This window comes from Chelonia mydas, chromosome 11, assembly GCF_015237465.2.
Source record: "Chelonia mydas isolate rCheMyd1 chromosome 11, rCheMyd1.pri.v2, whole genome shotgun sequence".
NCBI lineage: Eukaryota > Metazoa > Chordata > Testudines > Cheloniidae > Chelonia > Chelonia mydas.
The window spans coordinates 75,639,674-75,661,621 of NC_051251.2; the positions used below are offsets into that span (position 1 = coordinate 75,639,674).

Consider the following 21,948-nt stretch of genomic DNA (forward strand, 5'->3'; position numbering starts at 1 on the left):
CCCAGCCTGAAAAAGGGACCTGATATATAGGAAGGGCATCACTCCCGTGCCCCCTCCGGGGCGTTGAAACTGCCTCCCCGCACCGCCTGCAGGGCATCACTGCTGCCTGCCAGGCCTTTCGCCAAACAGGGCCAGGCCTGTGCTCTGTTTTTGGTTTAAGGTCGATGTTTGCAGTCCCTTCTCTAACGGGCCTCCTTGGGCCAGACCCTTGTGATTAGCTGTGGGTCAATTATTATCAATTATTTACTGTGATAGAACAGAAACTCCTAATTCTTTTCCCCTAACTCTCAGGTTTTCTCTCACCTCTTTCTGTTGTAATCCCCACAGGGCAGGCTGGGACGGATTGGATCCCCTGGCTGTAAGGGAGACCCTGGGGACAAGGTAGGAATGTTTTCTCGTGCTTAATCAGCCAACGTGCAGTTCACCATAGCAGGGCGGGCTTAGCCCGGCCTTACCTGTTGCCGTGGACCTGCATCCCGAGCAGTGAGTCTTCCTGCCCCGTTGTCCTGATGCAGAGAGGAACGCACACCACGGTGTCAGAGCGCTCGTGTCTCCTGCCAACGCACGGGGGAGCACCAAGGTGATGAGAGCTGGCCTCTGTTTTTTGTTCCCACTAGCAGCAAGTTGAGGCCATTCTTGTATCTGAAGCTGCTCTCCCTGCAGAGTGATTTTCTAGGGGAGGTGTTTTATCTGGAGGAGAGCTGTGCACTGTTATTACTGCAGGCGGACAGTTCCTTGTCCTTTCCCTCCCTAGGGCCCTGATGGTTACCCAGGAGATGCAGGAGACCAAGGAGAACCAGGAGACGAAGGCATAAAGGTACGTGAATTTCAAACCAGAGAGCAGAGCGGCAGAGTCTGGACAGAGCACCAAGCAGGAGAGCTTAAATCCCCGGGCCAGAGCCAGAACTTGCAGACCAGGGGGCAGCCGTGTCCCCAACAGCGGAGCAGTGCCCAGTACCGCCCGCGGTGAACACAGCCCAGTGGGGAATGGAGCAACTCCGAGAAAGTGGGAGACTTCCCCTGACAAAGTGTTGCTCAGTTTCACTGCTTCCTTTACCCGGCGTGCACCCGGGTGACCCGTGAAAGGCACCTGTGCTCCCCCAGCCCTTGTCTGCGCCCTCTGGGGACCTGTCAGAATAAGAGGTTGCGTGTGTGTGAGCGCGGAGTTGGCCGCAGTACAACCGCGGGAGTGACACAGCCACTAGGTGGCGCACGGGAGAGACTCCAGCTGAGAGGAGGAGGTGACTTGTCTGGAGTCCTGCCTGTGTCCCTGGGAGGCTGTAAGAAACACAACACCACACAACACACCCCGCACACACCCTGTTCTGAGCTGGCCTGATGCCCTGACTGAGGCTCTCGTGTGAGCACTTCTCCCAGAGCCGGGAGCGTGATGGCCCCACCGTCAAGGGTAAGTGCAGGTGGACGGCACTCCCCACTTCGCTCTCGGGGAGGGTGGAGTTCAGGTTACTCGCTCCCCCACGGGCACAGATCAGCCACGAGCAGCAGCTGGGACCCCTGGGGAACAGGGCGGTGATGTCCCTCGTGACTGTTCTTCTCTTGCTGTTTCAGGGAGATCCTGGCCGCCCTGGCCGCAGCGGACCCATGGGATCTCCAGGAGAAAAGGGAAACCGGGTAAGTTCCCCGCCATACCTGGATCAGGCCCCTCCCACTGGAACCCGCCTGTGATGCTCTGGGGCCACAGATAAAAGTACTCACAGACCCAGTGGTCCTGGGGCACCTGCAGCCCCAACCCGCGGGCCATGGCCCAGGGAGGTAAAGAACCAGGCACTCTGGGAGCTGAGATCTGCCCGGTGGGTAGGGCTCACACCTGGAACGGGCAGGGGATGTGCGCACGCCTGCCAGTGCCCCAGGTGGCACCGAAGGAGACACCCCCTGCAGCTCACCAGGTGGCTTGGAGCAGGAGCCGTGCTAATAGTCGCTGGGAGACACGGGAGCAGGGCTGCTGGAATGGAAAGGGAAATCTGTACTCTGCTGCACAGCCGCTCGACGGCCGAAGTGGAAGTTACACCTGGGAGTGGTGGGGGTGCCAAAGAGTGCCTGCGGCCAGGTGCCTGGCGGGGGGGCTGGAACCTCTTCTTCCTGGCCCAGGGGACCACGCAGGCTCTGCCGCTCCAGCAAATCCCTTGCTTTGAGGCCCTCCTCATTCCCATCCCTTCACTGGGTGTGCTGAGCCCCAATGCAGCCGTCCCAGCAGTAACCCCAGTGCTCACCATTTGTTGGCACTGGCAGCTGTGGCAGGAGCTTTGGCACCACAAAAGCAAAGCGTAGGGAGGAACAGCTCACAGCCTTAGCAGAGGTCCTGCCCCCTCGCTCAGACCAGTGCCTCAGTGTCCTCCAGGACACAACTCTGATTGCGCAGGGCACAGCTGCTGCAGGGGTGCCTGGGCTGGGGGACACAGGTCCAGGGGCTGGGGGACACAGTCACAGTCCCTGGGCTCCCTGATCAGGGACAGAGACAGGGAGATCTGGTGGGAGGGGGAGCCAAGCCCCTCGGAGCCCGATCCCCCTGCACTAGCTAGGTGAGAGGGAAGTGCGTGGCACTGCTCTGTGCTGGGGCTGGAGCCGGGGGGGCTGAGCAGCGTGTGTTTGGTATGGGTGGCTGGGTGGGGAGGGGGGCGGGTGGCTGGGAGGGGAGGGGTGTGGCTGGGGGATGTTGGGCAGTGTCTGTTTGTTATGGGTGGCTGGGTGGGGAGGGGTGTGGCTGGGGGACATGTGGGCAGAGAGGGGAGGCAGGGTGACCCCTGCTGGTCGGCCTGTCCGCTCTCGTCAGACACGCTCTGACTATTTCTTTTCTTTGCAAAGGGACCTGAAGGCAACAAGGGAGCCCCTGGGAGCCCTGGTGCCAAGGGAGGCAGAGGCAGCCCAGGACCTGCTGGACCCAAGGGAGAGCCGGTGAGATCCCAAGTGGTTCCCCTCTCCCTGCATGCTACATAACGCCTTGCAGTGGGTGATCCCGGCACCCGGTGGGCACACTGACTGTCCCTGCAGGAAAGGCAGCTAAACCTCATTCCTGCAGTGAGCTGGCAATGCCTGGCATCCCCTGCCTACCCTGCTCGCAGCACCCCCAGGGGAACCCCAGCGGGGAACTGCAGGGATTCGAGCTCCTCGTCTGTTGCAGTCGGAACTGGGATGTAAGACGCTGTCTTTAGCCCTCTTGATTGCAAAGGAAACCTTGAAAACCTGAAGTGAGAGGTCTGCCTGAGTCTGCAGGCAGCCTGAAACAATAGGTCAGAGGGATGTGGGACTGGCCCCATTTGCCTGCATTGATTCCGCAAGCCCAAAGATGACCAGTTAAAGTCCACATTGTTAACTAATTCACTGCTGATCATTTTAACAGCATCACCCAGCCAGTGTGCTACCCCCAGGCCCAAATCACCTCTCTTCTCAGCTGCCCTCTCCCCAGTTCCCCCCAAGCTGTGATTGCAGGCAATGCGATACTAAGAGCAGAAAATGACAATGCAAGGGCAGTGGAGAATCAATTGATTTTCAGATCAAAAGAAAATCCTGGCCCCTGGAGCTGCGGGACTGAGCGTAACATCCATTGTCAGATTTCCTCCATTCAAACCCTCCGCGCTTCACTTACACGAAGCTGCTGCAGAATCCGCAGTGCTCTTCTCGGGCGTGGCAGAATCCAGGGAACTTGCTACAGACTGTGGGCCAGCTCCCCCCGGCGGGGGTGTAAATCGGCACAGCTCCCCCCGGCGGGGGTGTAAATCGGCACAGCTCCCCGGGGGAGGGGCGGGGGGGTGGTAAATCGGCACAGCTCCCCTGCGGGGGGCGGGGGGGTAAATCGGAGTCGATCCGTCCGAGTCAGTAGACAAGTTCCAATGGCAGGAAGCTGACACTAGACAAATTCAAGCTAGAACTAAAGCCCCATTTTTAGCCGAGGGGAATTAACCGTCTGTGTCCCTGTGGGAGCTGCGCTGTGTTGACTCTCCTAAGACAATGCTTAACAACAAACCCAGCCGCTTCCCGCCATAGGGCAGCGCAGCCCAGCGAGGCCAGGGGGGCCCTCTGCTCCCGTCCCAGGGGCCCCACGCTGCCAAGGGAGGGCAAGGAGAAGTGAATCTCAGGTGGGGTGTGCGGCGGGGGGGACGGGGAGCAAAGCCGCAGCAGGTTAACTGAGCTGGTTTCCACCTTTGTGCCCCATCTCTCTGGTTGGTGTCGGTGTGCGCAGGGTCGTCGCGGGGACCCAGGGACAAAAGGCAGCCCGGGGAGTGCTGGGACCAAGGGAGAGAAGGTGAGTGCTCGGGGGACGACGTGCACGGCTCTGTCAGGCCCAGCCGCCAGGCTGAGAGCGAGCTGCTGCTTCCCCACAATGCCACCAGTCTCCCCTCCTGCGGCCCCGGGGGGCAAAGAAGGCAGGCCGGGCTTGGCTGGGACACGCTTGCTCCTGCCGAGGAGAGCAGGCTGAGTGCAGGGCGCTGAGCCGGGCTCTCCAGCTCAGGCGGGAGGCGTGGACATGGGCTGCCTTCGGGTCCATACCCTGAAAGACCGAGCCATCCGTTCACCCCCACACCGGCCCCGGCTCTGGTGGGGTCTGGGCTCTGGCAGAGGAGTGCCCTGCACCATTCTAGCAACCCCTCTAGCAGACGCGGGAGCAGCTACGGGGGGTCCTGCTCCACCTGGAGCCTGGGGGGCCTGACCTGGGGCTGAGGGGGTGGAGAAAGGGCAGTGATGGATGCTCCAGGCTGTGCGGGCGGCTGAGGACACCTGGCCCTGATCACCCCCCCCAAAGAAAGGAACCGGGTGTGGGGCTCTCCTGAGATGGCACCTCTCCCTGGGCAGGTAGCGTAAGCAGCTGGAGCTGGGCTGGGGGCCCTGGGCAGCTGAGACATGGCCCAAGGGCAGTGCCGGACAGTGAGTGTATCTTCCGACCTTTTTCTGCCAACAGGGAGACCCCGGCCCCGAAGGCCCCCGGGGCCTAGCAGGAGAAGTCGGCAGCAAAGGAGCAAGGGTAAGCACGAATTCCAGGCTCGGGGCAGCCAGCAGAGGGAATGGCTCATTGACACCCTCCCCAGCCCGTGCAGGATCGCTCCCTGCAAGGCAGCCCTCAGATGAGCTGTCTCCACAAAGTGTCCGCCCCCCCATGTCCGACTGCAGCGCGTGTGCCCTTCCTCCAAGCCCCCGGCAGGCCCTGCTCTCCAGCCCTGTGTGGAGCTGCTGCCCTGGCTGTGCGAGAGCCGAGGGGGGGATCAGAGCAGAGCCTGCCTGCAGCGTGTCCCCTCGTGCCGACCTCCATCACACAGGAGGGCTGCCCAGAGGGCAGGGATCCGTCCAGATGCTGTGCACAGTCACGCAGGCAGGTCTCCCAGCCATGAGGAGATCAGAGCCTGGTGTGGGAAGCCACGTTTCCCTCTCCGCAGTACCCGCTGCCCCCCCCAGCCAGTCCCTGTAATCTGGGTGCTGGAGAGAGGTTTCCTTAACCCTTCTCTCCCTTTCCACAGCGCCACAAACTTGGCCACCTGCTGCCCCTCTTGTGCTTGGCCCCGGGATGGAGAGGCAGCTGCTTGCAGCTGCCCTGTGGGTGTCAGCTGGGAAGGAGCCCCCAGAGAGCCAGCCGGGGGATGGCCCAAAGCAGAGGAAGCTGGGAAGACGCCCACTGGCACCGCACCTGGCAGGGACACTAAGCTAGGCCTTCCCTGGTAGCATAGCCCTCCCCGGGGAGCAGAGTTCGAATGCTGAGCACTTGGCCCCGCTCCTGCAGTGTCAGCCGGGGAAGGGAACATCGCGCTGCGTGCTCAGGCGGGCGGCTCTGCCGTGAGTTAGTACAGCACCAGGAGAGCGTCCCTCGGGCAATCTGCACCCCCGGGGCAGCAGCGAGAGGCTTCCCCTGGGAGAGGGGACGCTACCAGCCAAGGACTCATGACTCAGAGGTGCCCAGCTGGGAGCCTAGACTGCCCAGGAGCCCTGGTTGACCCCACCCCATCCAATGCCCTGCTGCCAGTGACCCCTGCCCTGACGGCGCTGCGTATGCTCTGCGCTGCCCGTTAGCTGCAGAGAGCTGGTGTGTGCCTGTCTGCTCAGCGCGGTGACCTGTCTCCTGGTTTTGCTCCTCAGGGCGATCGAGGAGTGCTGGGGCCCCGAGGCCCGCAGGGCGCCGTGGGAGAGCCGGGCAGGCCTGTAAGTTTCCTGGTGATTGTGGAATAGTGTGTGACTTTGATAACAGCCCCTAGTATTTACAAAGAACGGTACAAACATCCGCTCACCCTGCCCACCTCCCCGCAGTGGGCCCAGCATGTTTTACAGATGGGCACAGGGACTTGCCCACAATCCATGTCAGAGCCAGGGTCAGAATCCGGGGCCCGTGCAGTGGCTCCCGCTGCTGTGCTCTGTCCACTAGGCCGCACTGCCTCTCTCCGACCTGACTTCCTGGTTGCTTGGCCAGAGCTGGTTTCGTTTGTGGTTAGTTCCAGCCTCATTTGGTGGCAGTGGTGGTTTCCGCCTGGAGCCCAGAAGTGCCGAGAGAGCTAGGTGCATGGGCCCTGCGGGGGCGTGAGCAGTAATTGAAATGGGGAATTGTTCTGTGTTATATTAACCCCTGTAACTCCCAAGCCATCCACAGCACCATCCCCTGGCCCAGGGTGCGATCGGTGCCCTCAGCTTACCCTGCTCTCTCCCACACTGTCTTGCAGGGATCTCGTGGGGACCCAGGCGACATGGGCACAAGGGGCAACCCAGGGCCCCCAGGACCAAAGGTAAAGTCTAGATGTACGTCCAGTGCAGAAGAAAGGGGGGAACCAGCGGCTTCACCTGTGTGCTTCATGGGGGCCGTGAACGCCCCCACCTCAGTCTGCACCTCTGAGACCTCACCTGCCCCCTCCAGTCCTTCCCCCGGCCAAAGCCACGCCGCTGACACCTGGGTGAAGTGTCCAGGCCCACGACGGCTCCCTGCCCAGCCTCTGCTGCCACCAGGCAGCCCCGCTGTCTCGGGAAGGCCGGTGCTGTTGGTGCAGAGTGCTGTGCTGAAGGCATCGCTGTCCATGGCTTCTCTTAGCCCCGTTCCTCTGCCTGACAAACCAGGACGCTCCTTCTAGAGAAGGGAAACTCCCGACTCGGTGACGTCGCCAGCTCAGCCCGCACTGGGTTTTAATATTCTGCTTTCACTGACCTGTTCTCTCTTTCCCCCCAAAGGGAGACCGAGGCAGACCTGGCTTCAGCTACCCTGGCCCCAGAGGACTTGGGGTACGTATGGCTCAGGCAGAGGCGGATTAAGCTTTTGTGGGACCCTGGGCCAGAGCAAGTGGGGGGCCCCTCCCCACCCCTTCTGCTTGCAGTCCCTCCCGCCCTGCACTCCTGCTGGGGAAATGGGCTTGGGTCGCAGTCCCCTGCTGTCCGGTAGGCAGAACGGGTTGGGGCACAGGGGCGCCCATTTTTCTGGGGGCCCCCAATTAGACGGGGCCCCTGGCCACGGGCCCCATTGGCCCAGTGGTTAATCCGCCCTTGGGTTCAGGCAGCACATTCTGGCCCGGCATACTAGCTGCTAGGGCTGCAGCCGGCTGCGCAGGGGAGATCCCAGCTCTCCCAGCGGCCTGGCCTCACTCTGCAGAGGAAAGCAGTGGGGAATCCGTCCCCCGCAGAAGAGGGGCAGGCCTGGAAGGAGCGGTGAGAGGCTGGCAGGCGGGTTCCATTGGCAGGGGTAAGCATTATTGCTCCCCTGAATGAGTAGAAACAGAATGGTCATGTTGGAGGATCCGGTTCCCTCACACCCCTTTGAATTCAGTGTAATAAACCAGGGTTTGCACGTTACGAATCCCCTGCTCCCTGTTGGGTAAAGGTGGTGTGAGGAATGCAGGCCTGCTCTAAACATCCCCTATGAATCAGACTCTGCATCGAATAGGAGACTTACTGGTCTCTGTGTTAAATAGCGGCCTGCGGATTATCCCAGCCTGAGCCAGCTGGGCAGGGTGCGGAGAAGTGCAGAGATACGTGTTCCCACCACCGTTCTGCCGGGGAATCGTACCCTCTGCTCGCAGCCATTAGCCAGTCGCTTGTGGGGCACCAGGGCCAGGGCCAGAGCCCATTCGACTGTGGAGAGCCTCCCACTGACTCCAGTGGGCTCTTCTGGCTGGGCTGTCAGAGGTGCTGGGACCTGTAGTCCCCACTGAAGTCCAGGGGAGTTGCAGGGGCTCCACCCCCTCCTAAAACCAGGCCACAAGTATATTGGTGTATTTTGAAATGTGCCCATCACCATTGTCTCTGGGCACATGTGCAGCAAATTTCAATCCAGCACAAAACTGAAGCTAACTAACTCCTGTCTGTTCCCAGGGCGACAAAGGCGAGAAGGGACCGCCTGGTCCAGAGGTACGGGGGGTGTGTGTGTGTGTGTAGGGGGGTGTATTTAAGAGGTTATCGAATTGACCACTGAACTAAGCAGCTAGTTCCTGGCCTGTCACTGAGTGACAGAGGAACCCTGCACTGATGGGCATGGCTGACCCGTGACCTGCGAGCAGCTCTGTTGATCCCCGGGGGGCACTAAAATGGGGGCCTGGCCACCTGTGTCCTACAAGCAGCCCCTTTGGTCCCAGGGGTCACTCACCTGCGGAAGGGTGTGCAGGACCCTGATCCATTTGGTTGGATTTAGCGATCTGTGTACACAGACACAGGGGTTCATGTCGCGGGGTGCGCTGCCTTCTCTCAGCACACGCAGTCCAGGGAGGGTGCATTGCCCTGGCACTAACATTCTGTGCCCCCCTTCTCTGATGTGGGGGCTGAGGACGGGGCTGGCGCAGCAGCGCTGTGTGGGCGCCACCCACCCTAAGGATTCCCCTGACCCAGGGGAGCTCCCCAGGAGCCAGGCACTGTTCTTTGCCAGCCCCCGCCCCCCCCCCCGCCCCGAGAGCCCTGCAGTGACAGCCCGGGCACCACTGGTGTCTAACAGCGGTGCAGCTTTCCCAGCACACGCTCTGGACTGCCATCACATCTCTCCCTCCTCTGAACAGGGTGGAAGGGGCGACTTTGGACCGAAAGGCGCTCCCGGGGTGAAAGGAGACACAGGGGAACCCGTAAGTACACTGTCAGTGCCGCTCCCATGTCCAGGCCCCGCTTTCCTACCGGGCTGGCAGAGGTAGAGGGGACGCCATACGGACCCTGCCGTTCTGCACGTCTAGCCTCTGGGGCGCCTGGGTGTGGTAGACCCAGGTTAAAGGTCAATAGAGCTCCCACCTGGCATTGCTACTGTGCCCCAGCCTGGGCAATGCCTGTCTCCGGACACTGGGAGTGGAGCTGGAATCGCAGTCTGCCCCCGCTCCCACCCCCCAAGCCAGAAACCTGAACCAAACTGGCAGCTTGCGGGCCATGCCACTCGCAAGACCAGAGCACACCCTGCACGTGGCTGGACGCCGGACGTGTTGCCTGCCGGCCCCTTGGCACATGTGGCCCCCGCACCAGGGGCACCGTGTCTCGCAGCCACTCCTGCGGCTGGGAGCTAGTGTCCAGCAGCCCTTGGGGTACTCAGCTGGGGTGTTGCTGACCAGGGCGAGTGGGAGGGGCTTTTCCTTCAGCAGTATCACCCACGTCATGCCTGTCCAATTCATTCCTTTTCTCTTCCTGCCAGGGTGACCCCGGCCCATCCGGCGAGCCTGGCCCCAGAGGCAGCCCAGGCCCAAAGGGCATCGAGGTACCGTACCGTGCCACCGTGAGATCGGTCACGCCCAGCTGCTCCCTTTCTCCCTGCATCTTCCACGTGCTTGCAGCAGCTAGGCTGAGGAAGCCCTGGTAGGGCCTCCCCCCGCCGGACTGGCAGGGGACTGCTCCCTTGCAGGCCAGCCATTAACGATTCCAGCTGGGCGCTCTGGGGTCTGTTACCGTTCCCCTTCCTGCCAGCGCCTGCCTGAATCCAGCCCCAGCAGGCAGCTGTGTCTAGATCCCAAAGGTGAGTCCCAGGAAAGGGCATGACACCGCTGTGTTCTTCTTACAGGGTGATCCGGGCCCACCCGGAGATCCTGGCCTAACCGTAAGTAGAGCCAGGTTCCTAATTACCTCATAGGGATACAGCTGGGGGGCAGGGGGATGGCGCCCCCCCAGGGACGGTTCCCCTGCAGCATGCTGAGTGGGACTGAGACTCAGAGGCAGATCCTGCTCTTGGTGCCAGGGATGCAGCTCTGGCTGGACTCACCCTGTAGCACAGAGCAGCAGCGAATGCCGCTGTTGGCCGCAGAACTCGCAGGCGAGCGGTGTGGGACTGGCCACAGCCAAAGCGGAGTCTGAGGGAGGGAATGCAGAAGGGCATGATCAGAAGGGAAGCCGGGCTGCGGGCCGGGAACGGTTGGGGCACCCCCACCGTACGGGCAGGCTGGCATTCACCAGCGCTCTGCTCCTTGTGTTTTGCTGGCAGGACTGCGATGTGATGACCTACGTGAGAGAAACCTGCGGCTGCTGCGGTCAGTCCAGTGCTCTTCTCTTTGGGGGCTCCGTCAGTGCTGAGCAGCTTGGCTCTGAACCCCGGGGGGTCCCTCCCCCGTCATCCCCCTCCGCGCCTGTGGTGTTAGCAGGAAGGTCGTACGTGGCAGACCTCACCCCGAGGAGAGGGCCAGCTCTCCCCTGTATGCCACTGACGGCCTCAGAGTTGGGGCGCAGCAGGGCTCTCGTGGGTTTGCTCACAGACCGTATGGCCCGCAGGCACGGCTGCTGCCCGTTGGCACCGTTCGTGCCGAGCGTGCCCTGCCCGTGGCGGCGATGGAATTCCCAGCGGAGCACAGACCCACTGCTCAGGTTCAGGGAAATAATGACCCCGCTGGGCCTGACTGTCCGTGCCGGCCCCTACACGCTGAGCCATCGCAGCGGTGAAGCTGCCCAGACGGCGTGAAACAGCCCGGCCGGTCTCTAGTGCTCCCAGCAGAGGTGCTGCAGAAAGACCTCAGGGAATGGTGGGTCGCAGCCGGGCGCAGCCTTCCTCTGCCAGGGACAGGGATTGAGTCCCTGCTGAGCTGGGTGTGTAAAGGGCTGGATAATTCACTCAACTTTGCAAACTCAGATAAGGCTAATAAGCGTCCAGTCATGTGCGTGCCTCAGAGCATCAGCTTAGTTTCCTCCCAGAGGCTCCCAGCTGCCTGTGGATAGCTTCGCTTTCCTTCAGGTATTGGCCGGAAGCCGGATGGCAGGGACCTGATGGGGGATCTTCCCGTGGACGGCCTCCCATGCGGAGGAGACCCTCCCTGCTCTCTGGGCAGTCCCTGCTGGCCTTGTCCCCCCTGTGATCCGCTCCTCTCTCCCATCCCCAGACTGCGAGAAGCGCTGCGGTGCCCTGGACATCGTGTTTGTCATAGACAGCTCCGAAAGCATCGGCTACACCAACTTCTCCCTGGAGAAGAACTTTGTCATCAACGTGGTGAGCCGCCTGGGCTCCATTGCCAAGGACCCCAAGTCAGAAACAGGTGCGGGATGCGTGTGAGCAGTGGCGTGGGGCTCTGAGGGAGAGACAGACGGGGCCTCTTAACCACCTGCCCTAAGGGAGGCGTCCACACGGCAAGCAGCCTATAGGTCCTTGTGCAGACTGGGCTCCGAACCAGAGGAGAGCCCGGGAAGAGGCAGCTGCTATGTTCATGACACTGCCGGCGGCCATTGCTGACTGTCTCCCAGCCCTCCTGATTGCTGGGGGCAGTCACATGTTTCTCATAGGACTCCCTTCCCTCCGCAGGCTCCCACTGATACCAGAGAAACTCCATTCTGTGTCCCTGGCTCCCATTTTAAATAAGCAAGAGTCACTCCACCGTTAAAGGTCACAGTAAAACTGGCGGGAAAACCAAATTAGGGTAACTCTGCAGTAACGAGAACGGTGGGACTGCGAGGACTGTTGGCGTGCGTTCCAGCGTGCTTGGAATTGGGCGTGCGCAGGAGGGAGCTTAGCAAACGTGCCTAGGCAGTTCGGACAGGACAGTAGAAAAGGCAGTGTGGCAGTGGGCAGCCAAAGGCACCGACAGGAGAGAACAAAGAGAGAAGAAGGAAGCTTGCTGGGTGGTCCATTGACACTAGCAGCAGAGGGAGAGAGCTCAGGAGAAACAGTCAGCAAGTGGAGTAAATCTGTCAGCCAATGTGGTGTAGGGCGGTGGGAGTGTGTATGTTAATAAAGACGAAGGTGTGTGTGTTGATGGTAAAGGGAACGTTTACATGTAAGGTTTAAAGAAGTGTTGCCACTTGCTATCAGCGACCTGTGAGAGGTGGGTCAGCTGTCATAGAGCACAGCTACTTAGGAGCATTTCAGACTGTAAGGCAATATGATCCGGGGTGCTCTTTAGCTTGGGGTTGGAGTTTTAGAACAGCAATAAGGGGTTGGTGTTTTAGATTATTATTGTATTAGGGATTGTTCTGTACAAAAATCCAGGTTGTTTTCTATTGTTCAGAGCCTGAGAGAATTGGAATTGTCTGGATTTTGTTTTAACCCCCGTTGTTTTGTAACACCATGTCAGCGCTTTGACCATGTGAAACCATTCTGTCTTTCAGTGCTTGTCACTAGTGCATGTCATTGGCATGCATGACGCAGCGTGGCAGTGTCATGGTGTCACATGTGATGCTTCCATGCAGGGGTCTGGAGTGATGATGCCCTCCCCAGACAATTTGGCATTTATAGTGTGGTGCCAGTGGGTGCCCTGCGTAGGGAACACACCCCAATTAGCTTCGGGAGGGTGCCAGGGGAGTGAGGATGGCGGGGTGTGACCATCTGTCTCCCTGCAGGTGCCCGGGTCGGGGTGGTGCAGTACAGCCACGAGGGGACATTCGAGGCCATCCAGCTCAACGACGAGCGCATTAACTCACTGTCCAACTTCAAGGAGGCGGTGAAGCGTCTGGAGTGGATCGCCGGGGGCACCTGGACACCCTCCGCCCTGCAGTTTGCCTACAACAAGCTCATCAAGGAGAGTAGGCGAGAGAAAGCCCGTGTGTTTGCCGTGGTGGTGACAGACGGGCGCCACGATCCGCGGGACGACGACAACAACCTCCAGGCCTTCTGCCAGGGAGACGTGATCGTCAACGCCATCGGCATCGGAGACATGTTCAACCAGCCAGACCAGGACGAGACCCTGCGCTCCATTGCGTGCAACGAGCAGCAGCGTGTCCAGAAAATGAGGCTCTTCTCGGAGCTGGTGGCTGAGGAATTCATTGACAACATGGAGGACGTCCTCTGCCCAGGTCTGCACCTGCCACCCTGGCTCAGTCACCGAGCGAGGCCAGGGCTGGGGTGCGAGTTGGTCGGTTGTATGCAGCACACAGCGCGGTCAGACCGGCTGCCAATGCATGTGGTTGGGTCAGTTACACTGGAGAGCGCATCTCCCTAATGCAGATCAGCACAACCGGCTCTTCCCCAACCAGAGAGCAGATCCCCATGGGCAGCACCCACCCCGGTGTGTGTTCTCGCCCACCACGGGGCGAGAGGCCTGGCCTGCTGCTGAGGCCATCTCGCTAGCTGCTCCTTTATTCTCGTTTCAGATCCACAGATCGTCTGCCCAGAACTGCCCTGCCAAACAGGTAAAAATAATGCCAAACGGCTCCAGATCTTCCGCGCCGCACGGTAGTGTCATGGGCTGTGGCGTGGGTGGGGAACGGCAGCCTTTCTAGCCACGCAATATCCCGGCGGGGGCAGAGAAGGGGGCTGTCACTTTATCTCAAGAGAGGCCCCAATTTCCTGCTTTGCCTGTCTGGCTGAGGGCTGTCCACAGGCGGGTACGTGTGTGCAGTACAGCCATGCTCAGCCCTCTCTCCCTTCTCCTCATCCCAGTGGAGATGCCTAAACCTCGGATCCTAAATCCCCACGGGACCTGGCAGGGCTTGGAATCCAAATCCAGGAATGAACTGCTCACATGGTCCCTGTCTGTTATCGGACGAGCCGAACCCCCAGAGCCAAACTCCCCACCCTTTGGAAATCCTGCCCTGCAGGTCTCAGTGTGGCACCGGGCATTCCCTGGGGCTGGGCGGGCAGTTCAGTGGAACTGGAAGGCTTCCAGTGGAGACTTGGCTCACACTGGCTGTACTGAAATGAACTAGTAACACCGAGTTGGGGAGCAGGGTGCAAAGGGGCTGTGTGATGGGGCGGGACAACCCTGTGGGGTAAGAGAGGCAGGTGTTGCTTGGTGCAGATCCCGGTGCTTGGACCACGTTCTGCCTGTTAAGTGGTAAAACTCCAGCCTCAGCTCCTGTTGCTAGCACAGAAAGTGCAATGTCTCTCTGTCTGCAAACCTGCCAGCGAGCTCTGTGCAGCTTGAAAGCTTGTCTCTTTCCCCAACAGAAGTTGGTCCAATAACAGATATTATCTCCCGCTCCATATCTATCGATCTAATCATAGACCCGGTGTTTGGCGATATGCGAGTCGTGCGGGTTACAACAGGTCACGCAGTGCTGCCGATACTTGTGGTTTAGTCCTGAGTCTCACCATGTTGTTTTCCAAAAGCCCCCGCTCCACAAGGCAGGGGACTCCGGGATCTCAACTTACGTGGACCGGAAAGTGACTTGTTTAAAAAGGAATCTGTGGAGCAAGGCTGGAAAACGGGCCCCCTGCAGGCTGGGAAAGCAGACGGAAAGAAAAAGAATCCCAGTTTCTTAGCTCTTTAAAATCTCATGATTTTTCAGCCAGTCTCATGACGTTGGGGGCCCTGACTTGTGAATTTGGAGTGCAAGACTGAGGAGGGATTGCAGGGAGCTCCAGGCCATGCCCTATGGTGAGGGTTGTCCTGGAAAGCCATGTGTAGGGAGCTCTCCTTCCCGACTGCCCTGGGCAAAATACTGTGCAAGCTTCTTTAGAGAGAGACCTCTTCCGGGCTGCCCAGCCTCCCTCTCTGGGGAAGACTGGCCAAGGACTGCCGGGAGGAGGGAGAGATGGCAAAGCCTTGAGCAGGGAAGACGGTGGAGTTTTCCACCTTGTGATGAAAGTGCCAACCTGCTGTCCCAGGCCAGAGAGGGGCTAGCTGGGCGCCTTCCCCTCCTGCCGATCTGCTGCTGTGCGTCGCGCTGACCGTGCCTGCTGCTGCAGCCGTGCCTGGCACCTGAGAGTCGGGTCAGTCTGTGTGTTGTGCACGAATATCCAGTCGGGACTGTGCAAACCCCGCTGACTCCTTTCGCTGACTCAGGTTTAACCCTGCGCTGCGGAGCTGAACGGCTAGCCCCGAATGCGGCACCTTCCCCCCGACGATGCACTCCAGCCCCTCGTCTGATGGAGTCCTACCCAGCTGCTTTGAATCTGGGTCTGGAGAGATCTCAAAGGATGCAGCAGCCTGCTCTTTCAGCTGCTGCTTTGTCTTAGGCTGCGCCAGGCGTCTGCTTCAGAGCCCTGCTTGTGCTTAGTTGCGAGGTCAGACTGGCAGTGGGGTGGGAGCCGTGCCATGGGCGCAGGATTGATTTGTAAAGAGGAACCATAACAGGGCAGCGTCGCTGGCAGCTGGAACAGCAGCATGTTCAGGTTCTGCTCGGTCTGGGCCAAGCGTCCATCAGGAGGGCCCGGGCCCGGGCCCGGGCCCGGGCGAACGTGGCCTTCGTCACACAGCAGCTCTCGGCCATTCTCATTGCCCACGCCAGGTACGGCACTGCATAGAACCACTTCCCTTTTCCTGCACTGCATAGGGCTGGATCAGAAACCCCCTGGGGGGAGACAGGGGACTCTAAAAGGGTCCCCCAGCAGAATTCCCCCACCCAGGCCTTAGGCTGGACAGGGCTCAGCCTGCACCCACAGAACACGGCTGTTGTAGAACGACTCCCCTCGGGAGCGGTGGCCGAGAAGGCGGCCTGGCGGTGATGGGTGGGTGTCGCTTTGCTCTGGGTGGGTGGAATTCCCACTGGGCCGGGGAGTGAGTAGAATTTAGGGGGCGCCCGGGTGCCCCCCAGAGCTGTCCTGGCTCTGGCTCCCTGTCAGGCTGTGTGTGACATCTGGCAAGGTCCAGCTGGGTTTGGCCCTGGGAAGCCGGGCCGTGGCCAAAGCTGGGAGGAGCCCAGCTGTACTGGAGGAGCCCAGCGACGGGCAGCATAGGCGAGCTGAGGGCTTGGTAGTACATGGCTGCAATGCTGTGGTGGGCTCTGCTAGACAGACCCACTCTGACCTTGAGCTCTCTGCCCTGTGGCTGACAGCTGGGTCCGTGCTGAGCTCTGAGGAGCTGCCTGTTATCTGGGGCACATGAGATGTGCATGTGTCACCCGCCCCTCAGATGGCTCAGTGGCCAGCCAGGGCCTGGAGCCAAACACAGACAGGCCTGGCCCGGGAGCACGCCAAGGAGCCCCACCCCCACTAATGCCAAGCCCTGGGTCTTACAGAGCGCATGTCAGCAGCAGGCCTCAGGCACTCGCACTCTCTAATGGCTTTCCCCTGGCCCCGGGGCAGGGCAGGGCTGGCATACCCTGGGCAGGTAGGGGCTGGCACTGGGAGGCTGAATGTCTCGCCCAGGTCTGTGGCAGCGTGGAAATTGGCCTCAGTGTAGCAATCTTGGGGTTCATTAAACATCCAGCCAGGGAATTAGAAAGGAATAAAACTTGTAATAAAACAAACTAAAGAGCATCTGAGGTGAGGCCAGCCTCCCGAGCCCACCCCAGCCTCCCGAGCACCTCTCTAAAGTCCCGTATTTATCACACTGTCCCTTATGAGGGAGCATCTCTAAATTATAATCTTCCCCAAACATGTCTCTACATCGTCCCTCTTAAAAAAACAAATTAACTCTTTATATACATATCTATTAATAGTTAACAACTATCTAACAACACCTGCATTAAATTCTCAACCCATCTAGTACATTTCCATAAACCCAATGTGTCCTCTCCCTAGAGAGGGGAGGTTACCAGCACATCACTCTGGAGTGAGTCTTGACCACTCACTTTTCTCAACTACCCCTTCTCCAGGCAGGTTAGCAAGTCTCTGAGTCTTTCAGGATGTTTAAGCTCCCTCTCCAATCTTCTCAACATCAGTCTTTTTCTTTCATTAGAGCCTGAGTTCTCTTGTTCCTTGACAGTTTCTTCTTTCTCTGTTGATGATAAAGGATCAGTCAGATGGGAAATGCCAGAGTCCACCTCAGCTGTAAGTGTGTTGGAACTTTCTGGGATTACTCGTAGATCCCTTCAGTTATGCCAAAATGTGTCCCACTGGTCTATCGGGACGACATAAGACCTTGGACACTGTTGTTCTTTAATGGAATCCCTTTGGCTCCAAGTATCAGAGGTGTGATTCCTCAGGCACACCCCATCACCTCGGTTAAGAGATGGGAGATCTCTGGCCTTTATGTCAAAATTATATTTCTGCTTCCACTTCTGCTTTTCTTTCATTTCCATATGGTTTCATTGATATGAGCTTTCAGCAAGTTATCAGTGATTGGTACCTTAGATCTGGGCCTTCTTCCCATTTACAGCTCAGCTGGAGAAAAGTCATTCTCCAGAGGTGCACTTCGGTAAACCAATTACACTTTATACCAATCACCCCCACTGGCAAAAACCTTTTTCATAAAGTTCTTTACTGTCTGTAGAGACTTTTCCACAAGTCCATTTGATTGGGGATAATTCGGACTTGATGTTTTGTGATGAAAATCCCAGTCTAGGGCAAATTGCCTAAAATCTGCACTAAAGACGTCATCTGGAATTCCATGTCTGGAGGAGATTCCCTTCATGCCAGCTATCACTGACTTACTATTGGTACTGTGCAGTGTGCACATTTCTGGCTACAGAGAATAATCTGTGACGATTAAATAATCCTTTGATTGCCAGGTAAATTAGCCAGCACGAACCTTCTCATGAGGCCTTCGTGGAACTGGGTGAGATCTCAGTGGCTCTGCCTGTTGGCTTGGCTTGTTCAAGCAGGAAAAGCAGTTTCCTACCACATTAGTAATGTCATGATTGATCCGCAGCCAATACAGCACCCCTCGTGCTCATTGTTTGCACTTCTCAATTCCTAAACGACCCTCGTGGATCTTCTGGGGCATTTCTTTTCAGAAGCTCACTGGAATTACAACCTTACTGCCCTTGAAAACCACCCCATCTATCACAGAAAGTTCATGTCTGCAGTTCCAATAGTCTCTTATACTTGGACAGCAACTGCTTATTTCTTCAGGCCACGCTTTAATTATCACTTCTTTAAGGATCCCCAATTATTCATCTTTCTCCATTTCCCCTCTTATTTGTTGCAGTTTCCTGATAGCTATGGGAATTGACTTTACAATCAAATCTACATAGGCTTGCATTTCTATCTCTAAAGTCTTCTCTGGTTTCGTGGGAGCCACTGCTCTGGAAAGTGCATTTGCAGTAAACATGAATTTACCAAGAGTGTAGGTCACAACCAAATCATACTTTTGCATCTTTATCATCATGCTTTGAATCATTAAGGTGCAGTCATTTAACAGTTTGCTAAATAACACTATCCAGGGCTTGTGGTCCATTTCAACTTCCACTGTCTGGCCATAAATATACTGATTGAATCTCTCACAGGCAAACAATATTCCTAAAAGCTCCTTCTGGATCTGTGTGTATCTGGTATCTACCTCAGTCAGTGATTTGGCTGGATATGACACTGGTTGCCAACAGTCCTCACCAATGTTCCCTCTAATTTTTTCCATCCATGTGTGGAATGAATTTTGTTACGTGCACCGAGGTAATATGCGGATGTGCGCCACCAGTAGAAATGAAAAACCTACATAGAATATTTATTTTTAAAAAGTTACCATAGGGATAATTTACTCCAGCCAGGACAGGTTAGGCATTTAAGAACTCACTATTCAAAGAATTAAACTTAAGCATAAGAGAGAAATAAAATTATGAAATGCACAGACCAGTCAAACTAAAATAACAGCACTTTGAAAGAATAAAATTACAGAGACTATCTGTGCATTGCAAGAAGTACCAAGAAGTAATAACCACAACACAAAAAGAAAAGGAGGACTTGTGGCACCTTAGAGACTAACCAATTGATTTGAGCATAAGCTTTTGTGAGCTACAGCTCACTTCATCGGATGCATTCAGCGGTTTTTTATGCTCAAATAAATTGGTTAGTCTCTAAGGTGCCACAAGTCCTCCTTTTCTTTTTGCAAATACGGACTAACACGGCTGCTCCTCTGAAACAACAACACAAGTACGTGTTGGGAGATGAGTATGTCAGAGACTGTGAGAGTTTGTGTGTGTGTGTGTGAGTGAGAGAGACACAGAGACTCTGTGTGTGTGTGTGTGTGTGTGTGTGTGTGTGTGTGTGTGTGTGTGTGTGTGAAATTGACACACAGAGGCAGAGTGTGGTGTGTGCTGGGTTCTGGGGAAGTCTATGAGAGACCATATGCCGTGTCTTTAAGGCACTTACAACAGAAGGCTCAGATTCAGATTACAGCAGCTGAGCTCTCCTGCTCCTGAGCCCTGTCCCCCCTCCCCAGCTCTGGAGAGACGGGGTACGTGGGTAGAGGGGAAGCAGAGGAGAGGGACACCCTGACATCAACACCCCCTTCTCCCCCCGGGCTCTGCACAGCCAGCAGGAGGGTACCAGAAGCAGGTGCCAGGGGCTCCAAGGCAGAGGGCAGGAGCAACGTGGCTGCAGAACTGTGGGAGGAGGGGCACCTGGACACACGTTGCCGTGTGCGACTCTGCTCATCAAGTGTGCGGCACTTGTTTCACTCCTGGGCCACTGCACAACCGCACAGCTTAGAGGGAACACAGATCTTCACGCGTCTGTAAAATCGCTGCACCTAACCCAGACTATGAAGCGTTTGCTCAAATTTCTAATAGGCCATCCTGGTGCATAGAACTTCAACACTGGTTCGTGTATTAGTTTGTTTGTTTTTAAACCTTCCTATGATTCCTCCTGTTCTGCACCCTGATTTTTATTCTCTAGGAGTTTTCTCAAAGCCGCTGCTTTGGGAGAAAGCTTATGTATGAATTTGCCAAGGTAATTAACCATTCCCAGGAACCACTGGACATCTTTCGTTGTGTGGGGACATGGCATCATTTCAACGGCTGAAATCTTCCTCTGATCAGTTTTTACACCTTTGTTGGAAATAAAGTCCCCAACAAAAGTCAGTTCTGTAACCCCTAAAACACATTTCTCCCTATTTAGTTTGAGGTTTGCAGCTCTAGTTGCATCTAGGACATCCTGAAGTCTGTAATCATGTTCCTCCCTAGTTGAGTCCCAGGTGAGGGTGTCGTCCATTGAGGTGTCAATGACATTAATGTTTCCATAGATCATCTGTAAGGTTTTGTGGTACACTTCTGATGCTGAAGCTAAGCCAAAGGGTAAACGTAAGAATCTGTATCTTCCAACCAGATATTTAATGCGCATAGTTTTGAGCTTTCTTAGTTAATTTTAGCTGCCAAAATCCTGAGGCTGCATCCAATATACTGAAATACTGAGCATTTGCAAATTGCGCCATAATCTCTTCTCTGGTTGGTAGTTTGACATGTTCTCTTTTTATAGCCTTGGTGAGGTCTCGGCGATCTAAGCATCTGCCTAGCAGGCCGCTGCCTTTTCTCCACAACGACTAGCGAGCTCACCCATTCTGCTGCCTCCTCAGTTGTTTGTGTTACTTTCATTGCGTCCACCCTTGCAAGCGCAGCCTTGAGTTTGTCACCGAGTGCAAATAGCACCTTTCCTGCAGGGACGGGCACTGGAGGGACCTGCTTGTTGGTCTGGATTCTGTGTTCACCTCGCAAGCAATCCAGCCCTTGAAACAGATCACAGTATTCCTGAACGAATGCCACGTAATCAAATTCAGTGTGGTCTTGATGAGGGAGAGCGACTGGTCTTGCAGTTTTACAGATTGAGTTGCTCACGTGCAGCCAGGCCTAAAGTTGGTGTCTCCTCCTTTGGCACTACAGTGCAAGGGAGCCTGTACATGCTGCTATCAGTTCACATCCCCTTCACGGGTATATTTGTTCCAGAATAACCAGTTACTTTTATTTTTGTTGGTCCCAGTTCTGGTCTTATTTTTAGTCTCTCATAATCTTGTTCGGACAGAATATTAACCTGAGTTCCTGTGTCCAGGTTCAGTGGACTAATTGCTCCATTCACTGTCATAGGCAGTATCCAGGCCCTCTCATCCGGCTTGCTAGATCCCAGCATGTCTGTGGGAAAACTCCTCAACCAGATTGTCCTTAACTGAATGCACTTGACTTTTCTGCAGTTGGGATCGGCAGCATTTTTCAAAATGCTTATTTTTCCCACATTTATGACAGAGTTTCCCAAAGGCAACACGCTGTCGGGGCCATGCTGTGATCCACACCTTCGACATGACGTTCTGTCCCCAGCCTTCAGCTAGAAGTGGTTTTCATAGCAAGTGGTTCCACTCTTTGATTTGACCTGTTCCGGCTATCTGCCGTTGTACTTAGTAGATGGAGAACCCCTTCTGGTGAATGCAGCTCTCTGGCTTGTGCTTGCACCGTTTCGGCTGCCCTGTAGGTCTGGAGAGCTTTTTCTAAAGTGAAGTCGTCTTCGCAGAGCAGTCTCTCTCTTAGGATCACTGGTGGCATTAAAGGCCATGTGTTATCTCTGATCAGAGACTCTGTCAGCTCACCAAAGTTTCCTTAATTCTGTCACATGTTACTATTGGTGTTGCCATTTTTTTTTTTTTTTTTGCATGCATGCGTGTAAACAATTTGTCTCTCTCAGAGGTCTCGTTCCTTTTTGGCATGCAACGTACCTCAAATTTAGTCAGTATTTTACTTAACTTCATACTTTCACCGTCTCCAAACTTCAAGTTGTTATAACTGTCCAATGCTTCCTCCCCAACAACATGCAAAAAGATCGATGATTTCACTTTATCACTTTTCTCAACTGCCCCTATATACAATTCAAATCTCTGTCTGAATTTTTTCCAGTTCTCTGCAACTTTGCTGGACAATGACAGACTGGATGGAGGTTGCAACATATCCATTTTTTCCTTCTTATCCCCTTCTGAAGCTAGTCAAGCTATTGTTGTGCTCATAAAATGCATACACGAGCCTTGGCTCTTCTCTGTTTCCTGCTCCCCCTGCTCCCTTCGCCTCTGCTTTCAGTTTCAA

The 21,948-nt window shown here is 56.3% G+C and overlaps 1 protein-coding gene across 2 annotated transcripts in view; it reads left to right on the forward strand.

The window, feature by feature from the left end:
- COL6A2 (collagen type VI alpha 2 chain) overlaps positions 1 to 21,948 on the forward strand; it is a 50,456-nt gene that overhangs the window by 20,709 nt on the left and 7,799 nt on the right. For both annotated transcript variants that reach the window (XM_037912399.2, XM_037912398.2), the window contains exons 11-27: positions 328 to 381; positions 755 to 817; positions 1,570 to 1,632; positions 2,824 to 2,913; positions 4,199 to 4,261; positions 4,916 to 4,978; positions 6,082 to 6,144; positions 6,657 to 6,719; positions 7,156 to 7,206; positions 8,290 to 8,325; positions 8,964 to 9,026; positions 9,578 to 9,640; positions 9,941 to 9,976; positions 10,358 to 10,403; positions 11,244 to 11,396; positions 12,694 to 13,146; positions 13,444 to 13,482. In XM_037912399.2, the coding sequence (XP_037768327.1) occupies positions 328 to 381; positions 755 to 817; positions 1,570 to 1,632; positions 2,824 to 2,913; positions 4,199 to 4,261; positions 4,916 to 4,978; positions 6,082 to 6,144; positions 6,657 to 6,719; positions 7,156 to 7,206; positions 8,290 to 8,325; positions 8,964 to 9,026; positions 9,578 to 9,640; positions 9,941 to 9,976; positions 10,358 to 10,403; positions 11,244 to 11,396; positions 12,694 to 13,146; positions 13,444 to 13,482 (1,462 nt within the window). The remainder of the gene's footprint in view (positions 1 to 327; positions 382 to 754; positions 818 to 1,569; positions 1,633 to 2,823; positions 2,914 to 4,198; positions 4,262 to 4,915; positions 4,979 to 6,081; positions 6,145 to 6,656; positions 6,720 to 7,155; positions 7,207 to 8,289; positions 8,326 to 8,963; positions 9,027 to 9,577; positions 9,641 to 9,940; positions 9,977 to 10,357; positions 10,404 to 11,243; positions 11,397 to 12,693; positions 13,147 to 13,443; positions 13,483 to 21,948) is intronic.